General features: G+C 39.7%; 1 protein-coding gene across 4 annotated transcripts in view; it reads right to left on the reverse strand.

The window, feature by feature from the left end:
* Positions 1-13,024, reverse strand: part of VSIG4 (V-set and immunoglobulin domain containing 4) — a 28,411-nt gene that overhangs the window by 12,212 nt on the left and 3,175 nt on the right. For all 4 annotated transcript variants that reach the window (XM_008272723.5, XM_017349982.4, XM_008272724.5 and 1 more), the window contains exons 2-3: positions 9,323-9,679; positions 7,347-7,628 (exon numbers count right to left, since the gene is read on the reverse strand). In XM_008272723.5, the coding sequence (XP_008270945.1) occupies positions 7,347-7,628; positions 9,323-9,679 (639 nt within the window). The remainder of the gene's footprint in view (positions 1-7,346; positions 7,629-9,322; positions 9,680-13,024) is intronic.

The following is a 13,024-nucleotide window of genomic DNA, read 5'->3' on the forward strand; positions in this document are numbered from 1 at the left end:
AAAAAGAAAAAAATAAAGAAAATTCATTGAATGTGAAAGAACCAAAGTAATATTATGTTCCCCAACTAAAATGAAATTAGAGCTAAATAACAGAAAATAATTTCTCAAGAAGAGACGAAAAAAACAAAAATGACAGATCTTTAACAAGATTGAACTGCTAATCAAACAGCCACAAAGAAAAGGTCAGATTCAGGTGGATTCACAGGATGATTCTACCAAACTTTAGAGAAAAATCAATGTCATGGGTGGTACTTTAGTCTAGTGGCTAAAGATAAGTTAAGATATCTACATCCCACATCTGAGTAACTGGGTTCAATACTTGACTCTGGCTCTTAATTCCAGCTTCTGGCTAATGAAAACCTTTGGAGTAAGCAGCGATAGTGCAAGTAATTGAGTTCCTGCCACCTACTTGGGAAACCTGAATTGAGCTCTTGGCTTGATTTGACCTTGGCCTAGCCCAAATCACTGTGAGCATTTGGGGAATGAACCAATTTGTGGGGTTTGCTGTCTCTGTTTCTCTCTCGTTCTCCCTCTCAAATAAAAAAAAGACAAATGATGCTAATTCTTTATAAATTATTTAAAAATAGTAAATAAATTGCAGCATAGTATATGAGACCAGGATTAGTCTGATATAAAACAAAACTAAGAACCAATATCTTGGGGCCGGCGCTGTGGCATAGTGGGTAAAGCTGCTGCCAGCGGTGCCAGCAATCTTTATGGGCACCAGTTCGAGTCCCAGCTACTGCACTTCTAATCCAGCTCTCTGCTATGGCCTGAGAAAACAGTGGAAGATGGCGCAAGTCCTTGGGCCCCTGCACCCGCATGGGAGAACTGGAAGAAGCTCTTGGCTCCTGGCTTCAGATTGGCACAGCTCTAGCTGTTGCAGCCATTTGGGGAGTAAACTAGCAGATGGAAGACCTCTCTCTCTCTCTCTCTCTCACTCTCACTCTCTATCTCTCTCTGCCTCTCCTTCTCTTTGTATTTTTATTCAAATAAAGAATAAAAAAGAAAATAAATAAATCTTTTAAAAAAATTTCCCTTGTGGATATATATATATATATGTGTATCTATATCTATATCCATATCTCTATCTATGTATATATATATACACAAAAAATCTTTTTAAATTTCTAGCATACCACATCCAGCAGTATATTGAAAGGATTATACAGCTTGGCCAAATTTGATTTATCCCAAGATAGTAAGATTGTATCAACATACAAAATGAGTCAATATTTTATTAATAAAATATAGAGAAAAAATGAACACCAAAATCTCAATAGGCACAGAGGGGGATTTGACACAATCTAACACCCTTACATTTAAAACATTTAACAATTAGAAATAGAACCTTGTCACTTTGTTAAACAGTATCTATAAAAAGACCACAAGTAGTATCAAATTCCTTGGTGAAAGACTAAATATGTTTTCTATAAGATCGGGAATAAGAGAAGGCTATCCTCTAGCCATGTTTATTCACCATTTGCTAAACGTATTAACCTGGATTATGCCAACAACAACAACAACAAAAGAAATAAAAATGATCTGGATTAGGAAGGAAGAAGCGAAATTATCTCTAGTTTTAGATGGCATGACCATATATGGAACAGTCTTAAAAATTTGTCAATAAATGTGTTCAACAAGTGCACAAGATGGATATAAAATTATCAGTAGTATTTCTATACATTATCAATTTATAAGACAAAACTGCTATTAAGAAAACAATTCCACTAACATTAAACGATTCAGGGGTGGGCACTTGGTACAGCAGTTATGTGGCTACTTGGGATGTCCATGTTCCATATAAGAATGCCTAGTACAAGTTCTGGCTACTCTGCCTCTGATCCAGCTTTGTGGTATGCATAGCCCCCAAGGCCTCATATGATGGCTCAATTAGGTTTGTCCCTGACAACCAAGTGGGAGCCCCAGATGGAGTTCTAGACTCCTGGCTTCAGGCTCGCCCAGCTCCGGCTGTTGTGGGTATTTAGGGTACAAACAATTGAATGGAAGATCTCTCTCTATCTCTATAACTTCCAAATAAAATGAAACATAAATTAAAAATTGAAAAAACGTAATATATAGAAGCCCGTTTAACCAACTAAGTCCAGAATTAAACCAATATATTACTGGTCACCGATTTTCAACAATGCTGCCTCACCATGACCGTTCAATGGGAAAGCATAGTCCCTTCAGCTAATGGTGCAGAGAAAACTGGATAGTCACATGGAAGAGTGAAATTTGGCCCCTGTCTCACACCATATAGCAATATTAACTCAAAATATGTCAAAGACCTAAACATAAGAACTAAAACTATCGGGGCTGGTGCTGTGGTGCACTAGGTTAATCCTCTGCCTGTGGTGCCGGCATCCCATACGGGCGCCGGTTCTAGTCCCGGTTGCTCCTCTTCCAGTCCAGCTCTCCGCTATGGCCTGGGTTAGCAGTAGAGGATGGCCCAAGTGCTTGGGCCCCTGCACCCCACGTGGGAGACCAGGAAGAAGCACCTGGCTCCTGGCTTTGGATCGGTGCAGCTCCGGCCGTTGTGGCCATTTGGGGAGTGAACCAACGGAAGGAAGACCTTTCTCTCTGTCCCTCTCTCTCACTGTCTGTAGCTCTACCTGCCAAATAAATAAATAAATAAATAAAACTATAAAACTCTTAAAGGAAAATGTAGGAGTAATTGTTCATGAGCTTGGTTTGTCAATAGACCCTTAGATATGACATCAACTCTCATATATTGTTGGTGGGAAGGTAAAATTGTTTAAACTTTTGGAAAAAGTTTAACTGATCCTCAAATAGTTAAACACAGAGTTACTATATGACCTGAAAATTCTCATCTTAGTCATATAGCTAAGGGGACTACAAACATGTCCAAACAAACATTTTATATCATTTTTCATAGCAGTTTTTTTTTATCCATAATGGCCAAAATGTCAGTGCAACCCAAGTGCTCATTTAATAAAGAATGGATAAATAGTGTAGTGTATCCATGTAATGGAAAATTATTTACTAATAAAAATGATGGAGCACTGATATATGCTACAGCATGGATAAACCTTGAAAACATTATTTTCAGTGAAAGAGAAGAGACATAAGAGGTCACATACTGTATGATTCAAAATTATATGAAATATTCAGAATAGGTAAATGAGGAAGGACAGAATACAAATTAGTGTTTTCTAGAAATTAGGGGAACAAAGGGATAGAAGTGACTGCTTAATGGGTATGAAGTTTCCTTTTGGGTTGGTTGATATGTTCTGGAACCAGATAATAGTGATAATAAATCAACCATATGAACTACTGAATTATATACCTTAAAATGTTGAATTTAGAGCAGGTGTTTGCTCAACAATTAATACCACTGCTTGGAATGCCAGCATTCCATATTGGAGTGCCTGGGTTTGAGAGTTAGTTTAGCTCATGATTCCAGCTTCCTGCTGATGCATACCCTGTAGGGCAGCAGGTGATGCTCCAAGTGGTTGGGTCTCTGCCAATCATGTGGGAGATCTGGATTGAGTTCAAGGCTCCTGTATTCAGCTTAGTTCATTCCTGGCTGTTGCACACATTGTTGTAGTGAACCAGTGGTTGGAAGATATCTCTCTGTCTTTAATATAAATAAAAAATAAATTAACAAAAAATTTTAAAGGCTGAATTTTTTAGTATGTGAAGTATTTTCCAATACAAAAAGATGTCACTGAATGGTTAATAAAATTTCTTTAGGCAGAAGGAACATCATGCTATGTTTCAAATGTGAAGAGAAATATTAGAAGATAAGGTATACTAGGTAGACTAAGAAGAGACTAAAAGCTTGGGCTTTGCTATTTGTTTGTGAGGATCCATGGGGAGTAATAGAAGGTTTTTGATGAATAAAGAAAAACTTACTCAGTGTAAGTTTTAGAAAAAATAATTCTCACTGTGTAATGAGAGTTTTAACCAAGTGAGCTCATTCTTCAACAAATATTCATTTAGTGTCTCCTAAGCACTAAGAACTTATCTGAACTCTGGAGAGCATCCATGAAATAGGCAGAATTATGTACGTGAGGGTTTTATGATCTAGTGACATAAAATACACACTAAATAAGAGCTGGATAAGTTAGTGGTTTGATGACAATTGACAGACATGGGGAAGTCATTTAGAAGACTGTTGAAACTGTTCAGGAAAAAAAAACCATGATTAGACCATGAGGATATGTGAAGAGAATGAATGAACTTAATAATAGATCTGATTTAGTCATTTGATTTTACAGCAGTTGATAAATTTAATTATTATTTGGTCATGAAGTAAAGGATAGGGAAGAATCAAAAGATAACATGGTGTCTTCCAACATGTTTGAGGAGCTGGTTTGGTGAGTAAAGGTAAGTTCAATTTTAGAGAAGCTGATATTAGAAATGAAGCTGTCCAGAAGGTAATTAGGCATTGAGATCTGCACTCAGGAGAGAAACTAAGGATAACATTATGGTTTGAGAGATATTAGCCTAGAACTGATATTGGAAGCTGCAGAATTGAGTAAAATCCTCCAACACTATAGAGATACATGAAAAGGGGAATATGAATGAAGTCTTTGAGAACTCTTATTATTAAGGAGTTAATGAAAAAATAACCAGCAAAAGAGTCTGAGAAAGAACAAAGAAGTCTTAGGAGAACCAGGACAGAGTGATATCATTGATAGAAATAGTTGAAAGAATTTGGAGCAGGAAAGAATGGGCAACAGGGTCAGCTGCTACAGAGATGTTGAGAAGGATGAATGTGAATGGAAGATTTTGTTTTTTGGTGATTTGGAGGTCAATGCTGAAGTTTAGAATGTTATAGTGTGGAGAATTGGGAGGTGCAGCTGGTAGAATCTCCCTTCTTTACAAGGTTGGTCGTGACTGTAGGAGAGAAAAAGTGCCAAACTGAGAGACATATTTTGAAGAACAACATAAATATGTTATAGATGTGTATGTATATGGGCTGGCGCCGTGGCTCAATAGGCTAATCCTCCACCTTGCGGCGCCGGCACACCGGGTTCTAGTCCCGGTTGGGGCGCCGGATTCTGTCCCGGTTGCCCCTCTTCCAGGCCAGCTCTCTGCTATGGCCAGGGAGTGCAGTGGAGGATGGCCCAGGTGCTTGGGCCCTGCACCCCATGGGAGACCAGGAAAAGCACCTGGCTCCTGGCTCCTGCCAGGATCAGTGCGGTGCGCCGGCTGCAGCGGCGGCCATTGGAGGGTGAACCAACGGCAAAGGAAGACCTTTCTCTCTCTGTCTCTCTCTCTCACTGTCCACTCTGCCTGTCAAAAAAAAAAATGTGTATGTATATGTATATATATTTATACTATATATTACATGCATGTTTGACTTAGCTGGGTAGAGCAGAGAGTAGGAGTAGCTGAAGTTGAGTTCAGGAGGAAGGATTGCTGTGGAGAGGAGCAAAGGCTGTCTTACTCTGTGCCAAGAGGAAATATGGGAATGGGTAAGGGAAATATCAAGGCTGAGAGGAGAGTAGTTGATGGAATTCATAGAGAAGAAAAGTTAATAGAATTCATATCTGAAAAGGGTCTGGATCTTTTCAGAGAAGGAGGTGACTTCCTCTTCCAGAAGCTGGGTTAGAGGCCTGAAAAAATGTGGAATTGCTCTGAAGTTCTCTTATAAGGTATGAGACAAACATGAATAAATAGACTGGCAAACAGAATGGGGGTGGGCAGGCAGTGAATATTGCAGAACATTTAACTAAAGTGGGGACAATGTATATTGGTGATGTTTTGTTTTCCTTGTCAGCAGAACTCAGCAGTGTAAGAGTAGGAGGAAAGGCGTGGCCTCTATGGCCATTCCAGCACTGAAGAACAACATAGAGGGTAAGGTGGGTGAAAGTTTAAGAACTCTGTAAGGCAGAGGAGACAGAGGGAGCTAGAGTCATACAACCAGTTTGGGATAGAGAAGGAAGCAGGCAGAGGAAACCAAGATACAGTAGCATGATTCAGAGAGCAGGGAAGCGTGGCAAGCTGAAAGTAACTTTTATGGGCCTCTGTTTTCTTATCTGTTAGTAGGAGGTAATGGCGAACGTTGCTTAATGACATTGTACTAAGAACTGACTGTGGTTAAAAGAAATAGACTGGTTGTCTATGAATAAGCATCTGTCCAGATGGTTCAGGAGCTAACTCACAGAAAGCAAAAATGTTCACATTGCTCTTTATGAAAGACATATTCTTGGTCTTTGTGATCACGACTTTCCTTGTTTTTGACCAGAATGTTAACTCTTAGAAAACAGGGGCATTGTCCATGTAACTCAGGGTAAGAAAACCCTTGCTACTCTCAAAACTAATAGGTCAGGATCTATGTATAGTTAGTAGAGCTATGGGAGTGCTGTAAGAAATAGACCTGAATTAACCAGAGCCCATATTCAACCAGAACTTGAACTTGAGTTTAGGAAGAAAGGAAGGGGACTATAAGAAAGCATGCAGATATCTGGGCTGTATCTCATAAAGCAAAACCAAACTTCATTAAATAAGCAAAACAACAATCAAATAAAAAATATAACATATAGGAGCGAATTTGACATTTTGAGGCTGGATGATTATTAATAGTCCTTTTCCACTGTTAAGGAGCAGTATTTTTTTTAATACTATTTGTTGAACTCTTTATTTAGTGTAGGGTTAATCTTAAGAGTATAATGTAAACTGAAAATAGATCTTTGTAAAAATTAGGAAGAGGGAGGAAGAAGAAGGGTGTGAGCATAGTAGGGAGGGAGGTGGGGAGTATCACTATGTTACTAAATGCATATATACAAGATACATGAAACTTGTATACTTTAAATAAAATTTTAAAAAGAAGCCCAACAACAACAACAACAAAAAACCCACTACCAACAACCAAACAAAAAGAACAAAATATTAGCTTCCAAAATGTTTCCAGGATCTGATACAGATTCAACCACGAGAAATGAGCAGAGGTAGTGGAAAGAGCACGGAATCTGAGTGCAAGTCTAGATTTGCACTTTCGTGCTGTGAACCTATATGAGTGACTAGATTTCCCTTCCTGACTCTGTTTCTTCTTCTATATAATGGGAATGACAATAGCTATACCATGAAACAGTTGTGGGGATTCAATGAGAAAGTATGTGTAGGGTTCATATACTTTGTACCTGGCAATATGAGATATATATTATCACTTGTCTCTTTTCCATCTTAATATGCTGAGTACTATCTCTAGTGCTGTTGTTTCCAGTCCTAAAATTTTTTTCTTTGTGATTTTACAATCATTGCCTACCAAGGGCCCCATTCTCAGTACTTCTCTGGCATATGTGCTCTGCTTTGAGGTATCTCTGATTCAAGGCACTCTGCTAATATTCTCACAAGGAGAGGGAGTTGCTTACCTTTGACCACAAACTTCACAACGTCGCTGCGCTGCTCGGAGCCAACCCGGCCCTTGGCAGTACAGAAATAGGAGCCCGAGTCAGCTACCATTGCAGGCTTGAAGAGTAAGGTACTCAGGACTGCTACTTTGATGGGTTCCTGGTTATTAGCTTGTTCCTTGTACCAAACATAACTGATGGGGGGCGAACCCCAAGCCTGGCATTGAAGGCTAATCCTCATTCCCTGGGGCACCGTGAAGCCATAACTGCTGCCAGTTGTCACTGTGGGCTTGGAGACAGAAACTGCAGAGGGAAGACAAGAGAGGGGGTTCTGAGAAGTCATAAGGCTATGGTGACACAAGGCCAAGTTATTCCTGATGGTTATAAGGGTATGCATTTATCTGTAAGTGGAACTAAAGGGGGAGCTCCTGACTTGGGAGGGATGAAGGAAAAAAGGCAATGCAAATTAAAAATAGCTTTCTTTGATGGATTAGACACTTTCTTTTCAGTATCTGGGATTGGAATTATCTGGAGTTAAAAATCAACTGATTTTAAAAAATAATGGCAGGGACAGCATTGTGGCATAATGGGTAAAAGCAGCTGTTTGCAATGCCAGCACCCCATATTGGCACTGGTTTGTGTCTTGGCTGCTCCACTTCTGATTCAGATCCCCGCTAATAGCCTGGGAAAGCAGCCGGAGATGGCCCAAGTGTGTTGGCCCTGGCTCTTGGTTTAGCCTGGCCTGGGCCCTGGCCACTGTGGCCACCTAGAGAGTGAACCAGTGGATAGAGGATTTTTCTCTCAGTCTCTCTCTCCATCTCTATAACACTGAATTTCAAATAAAAATAAATAAATCTTTAAAAAATAAAGCCATTATTTATACTCAAGTAGCTTTTGGATTATCAGCAGATTTGGAATACCAAGGACATGCCTTATAAAATTGCAAGTCAGCAAATCTTATCTTGGTTAACCCTTGCATCCACTTCTCCAGGGCTTCACTACCAAGTATTTGTCTACTTTTCAATACCCTGATTGGATATATTCATTTCTATGAGTTTTAAGACCCAAAGTTCATGGAGGTCCTTGAGGCTATGGTTGCTAGAATTTCTGGGACACTTCAAGAGGTAGAAATTTGAAGGTCAAGAACTCTTCACAACACTTTCTACATTCTTCCATACAGTGACAATCCTGAAGATACTCTACTTGTTCATCTCTCTTTTTTTTAAAAGGGAAATTTACTATTTTAATCATGGTGTTATAGCAAAACTATATAAAAAGATAAGAATTAAACAATTTACACTTTTATTGTCAATAAAGTGCTTTTCAGTCTTTTTAAAAAATTAGAAAAATTAAACTAGGTTTTTTACAATTCAATGTGGTTTGTAGGTACAATTCTAAGACTATATTGATATTTCCTTCCTCCTGCCCTCCCTGCCCCCTTTTCCTTCCACCCTCCTTTCCCTCTTCCTTTCTTTGTTTTTTAGTTTTTGAGATAACATGTTTTAAATTTATGTTACAGTAAAAAAAATGGCTTAATACTTCACTGAATAAGAAGCTTAACAAGTAAAAAACAAAAAGGACCCTAGTTTAGTGGGAATATAGACAATGGTTATAAACAATAATTGAATGGGAAAGTGACCACTTAAGCCATATACAGTAAATTTTAAAGCAGTCACGGATCATTAAAATTACAGTAGAATACCATTTTTTGAAGTAACTCTCACTGTACAGAAATGTTTAGAATGTAAAGAATGTTGGCATGCGTTGTTCTAGTTCCTTTTTTTTTTAAGTTTAGTATAACATTCTTAACCATTGGGTTGACAAAGTTATAAAGCAAAGTTTTACAAAACTGATCAGCACAGAACTGAAGAGAGCATATGTAGAGAACAACAAAGGTCTCTGGGTTTCCAAGGCATTTCTAGGATTACTCTATGGGTAACCTAGTCCCCTATGGCTTCTTTGCTTATCAGTGCTTTGCTACCCCAACAGTGACTCACGTTTCTGGACTCGGAGCTCAATGGTCTTATCTTTCACCACTTGGTGGCCATCAGGGGTCTTCCACCTGACTTCACACATGTAGTGACTCCGATCATCCATCTCCAGGATATTCAGTTGGAGGGACACATTTCCTGGAACCTCTTGGTTCACGTGCAGGCGGCCACGATACTTTGCTTGTTGGATGTGGTCTCCAGAGGAGTCACGCAGGAAGATGGTGACTGGATCTGAGCCACGTTGTACTAGCCACTTCATCAAGATTTGGGTGTAGCCTTGCAGGGGGGTATAGGTGCAGGGAATATTCACATCTCCTTTCCATGGCCCTGTCACACTCTCTGGAGCTTCCAGGATGGGATGGCCTAAAGAGGGAGAACACAGGAAGAAATCAAAAGTGGATGACATATTAACATAGAAGCTTCAGTGGTAGTGGCAGGCCTCAGGAAACTTCTGAGAAACACCCCTCGACGTTTCTTCCATCAAGCCTTTGCATTCACTGTTCTCCTTTGTTTTCTGCATTCTTCCCATTAAAAACAATTGGTCCTCAGAAGTACAATCCTTAATATTTAGTCTTGTGCATTGCAAGTCTTTCTCATATCACTGTCTTGCTATGAGGTGAACTTGGATAAGTCATCTTTCACTATGGAGATTCCTTTTTGTCTATTTAAAATGTGAAGAGTTTAGATAGAATGATCTCTAGGGATTTTGCCAAATCTTAACATTCTGCAAGTTTGTTTAGCATTTCATTTAGCATTTTCATTTAGCATTTTCCAAAAGAAAAGTGGGAGCAAAACATGTTGAGCCATTGGGTCTGTGCTATTTCATTGGTATAAATATGTATCTGGTAAAATGTGGGGGCTTCAGGGCTCAGCAAGAAGAGGCCCTCTACCTTGTTGTTATTTCCTTTACTCCACCAAAAGGGCTCAGTGGGGAAGAAGGCAGGCAAAACACAATTCTGAGCATGGAAACTATTTAACAAAACCATTAGCTATTGTTATGTTTAAAGCCTATACTTTGTGAGGGTAACATTTTTTTTTTTCCTGATTATCCCCCTTTTTTCCTTTTATTTCCCTTTGGATTTCTGTTAGTTTTCAATAAAGATAAACTGGAAAATTCCATCCTGAGGGGGAAAAGATTTTGTCTATGCTTCGCATGGAGAAGAAAAGGGTCTGAATAAAGTTCTAGTACTGGGTATAGTGGGAATGCTGATAGGAGAGAAGGGAGATTGCTCCTTGGTGTTCCGGGAAGGTAAGCCCAGAGGGAAGAAGATAAAGGCATTGAGACAACATTGCCCTCCATAAGAATTTTCCACTCATAAGCTCATATTTTGGGAATTTTGTGTTTTATAAAGTTGGGACCAAGAGTGAGACACTGTGTGTAGGCAATGTCTTAATGCCTCTCCCAGGAGAGGTGTTTCCAAAATGTGAGCTCTTACTGAATAAAAGCCTTTTACTTAGCCCAGGATTCCTAGGATTCAGTCAAGCAGATGGAAGATGACACATTTTGGATTGGATATTTGGCTATGCTTTCTAGATCCCAGAATGTTTTCTCAAGTACAAGGGCTTCTATTAATTGGGATACTAAAGCCAAGCCTCTGATTTGTGCTCTCACCAGGTCCTCTTAGAATATAAACAGCATATTTTGACCAAGATAAATGTCTTGAATAGAAAAGAATAAATAAACATAAATCCACGTTGCTCAATCCACCATACACTCTTTGGAGAGTTTTTTTGTTTGTTTGTTTTGTTTTTGACAGGCAGAGTGGACAGTGAGAGAGAGAGAGAGAGAGAGAGAGAGAGAGAAAGGTCTTCCTTTGCCGTTGGTTCACCCTCCAATGGCCACTGTGGCTGGCGCGCTGTGGCCAGCGCACCATGCTGATCCGAAGGCAGAAGCCAGGTGCTTCTCCTGGTCTCCCATGGGGTGCAGGGCCCAAGCACTTGGGCCATCCTCCACTGCACTCCCGGACCACAGCAGAGAGCTGGATTGGAAGAAGGGCAATTGGGACAGAATCCGGCGCCCCAACCGGGACTAGAACCCGGTGTGCTGGCGCCGCTAGGTGGAGGATTAGCCTATTGAGCCGCGGCGCCTCTTTGGAGAGTTTTAGACGTGGCTGGGAGTAAAACTCAGACCTACAAATGGGAAGACAAGAGGGGAAGATTTTTATTTGTCCTAAAAATGAGGTTTATATTAAATCAGAGCTGACTTTGGATGGACTAAGTTATCTGACAGTGTCCTTAGAGTTTGTTTGGGTGTTGGACAACATTACTCTTTAAAGTCCCTTTCAATCCTGGATGGTCTTCTGTAGCAGACTATACTGGAAACAGAGGTTAACTACATATTTTAGCTGATGATGAACTTTTACCAGGTGGTGAATGTCATTGTGCTATTGAAAGTTAATGCTCCCATGTGCATGAAAATCCAGCTTACCATCATCATGAGCACAAATGCCCACACATATTTTAGCCACATCCAAACATAACATCCTTAAACCCATGAAAACCATCTGAGCCTAGGTTTAATGGGATCTTTCCCATTCATCTTTCTCTGGCCCTCTCTAATCTCCCTCCTCTCCTCTGAAAAACATTCTCACATTCCCTCCACCCAGGCAAAAAAGCATTATTTTGCTGTGAGAACATCTGAAGTACTTTTGTCTATGCATGTGCATGTCTTCCCTTTGACCTAAGGGAAGCTGAAAGACCTGGCTGAATTACTCTCTGGAAATGTGCAGGAGATTCCCAAACAGCTCACATTGGTCTGTCAAGAACATGTCCCAGTTTCACAATTTTGAGTCACTTCTGAAAGTAGGTCATGCTTGATTCCTCCATTCCAAAATGGGAACATGTAACTGTTTGTAACCAGAATTTTCTAGAATGGTATGTTCCCCCACCTCTGTTTACTTTTTCCTTCCCTCCTCCCTTCTTCCTTCTTCTTCCTTCCACCCATTCTCCTCTCTTATTTTCTTCCTTCTCCTTTTCCCTTTTCTTCTTCTTGCTCTTTTCTCTTCCTCATCCTGGCTCATCAGTAGAATAAGGAGAAAGAGGATGTTAGTCACAGGACATCATAAGAAAGAGGATATTGTACTATACTTCAGCTTCCTTGATCTCCAAGGTAACAATCACAATAGTATTGACCTTCCACCTATCCCCATGGTTCTCAGAGAGGCTAGAAAAACTGCTAGTGAAGAGCTTCATGAAGTAGTTAGAATAATACCATGTGGATCCAAGGTCTGCCTTATTCTATACTTATGTTACTTTCGATAAATTATTAAACTTATCTGGATTTCAGATCATCATCAATAAAATGAAAGTAATAAACATCATGGAGGGTTATTGTGCAGATAAATGTGTTCATAAGTGTGAAAGCACATAACATATAACTGGTATTTAATAGGTGATTGGTGTTGATCTTATCCTATGCCTCAAGGGAAACTTCTCATATAAGCTTTGATTCTTCCTATCCTTTACAAGTCTTCAATAAGAGTTATTTAATAAGAGTTATTTAATAAGAGTTATTTAAATTGACCATTGTTAGCTTTAACACTGACCCGAAGAAGGTATCACATGACAAGGTTAGGAGCTTCCTTCCCCAACCAGATAGACTCTAGTGAGTTATGAGTTGGCTATTAGGCCATCTGGGTAGCAGGGCAGCCAGAGAGGACACAGTGGCATAATAACAGGATCAGCTTGTCACCCTGTGTGAAATGTTGG

This window comes from Oryctolagus cuniculus, chromosome X (genome assembly GCF_051225735.1).
Source record: "Oryctolagus cuniculus isolate XC-2025 breed Fujian yellow rabbit chromosome X, ASM5122573v1, whole genome shotgun sequence".
NCBI classification, from domain to species: domain Eukaryota; kingdom Metazoa; phylum Chordata; class Mammalia; order Lagomorpha; family Leporidae; genus Oryctolagus; species Oryctolagus cuniculus.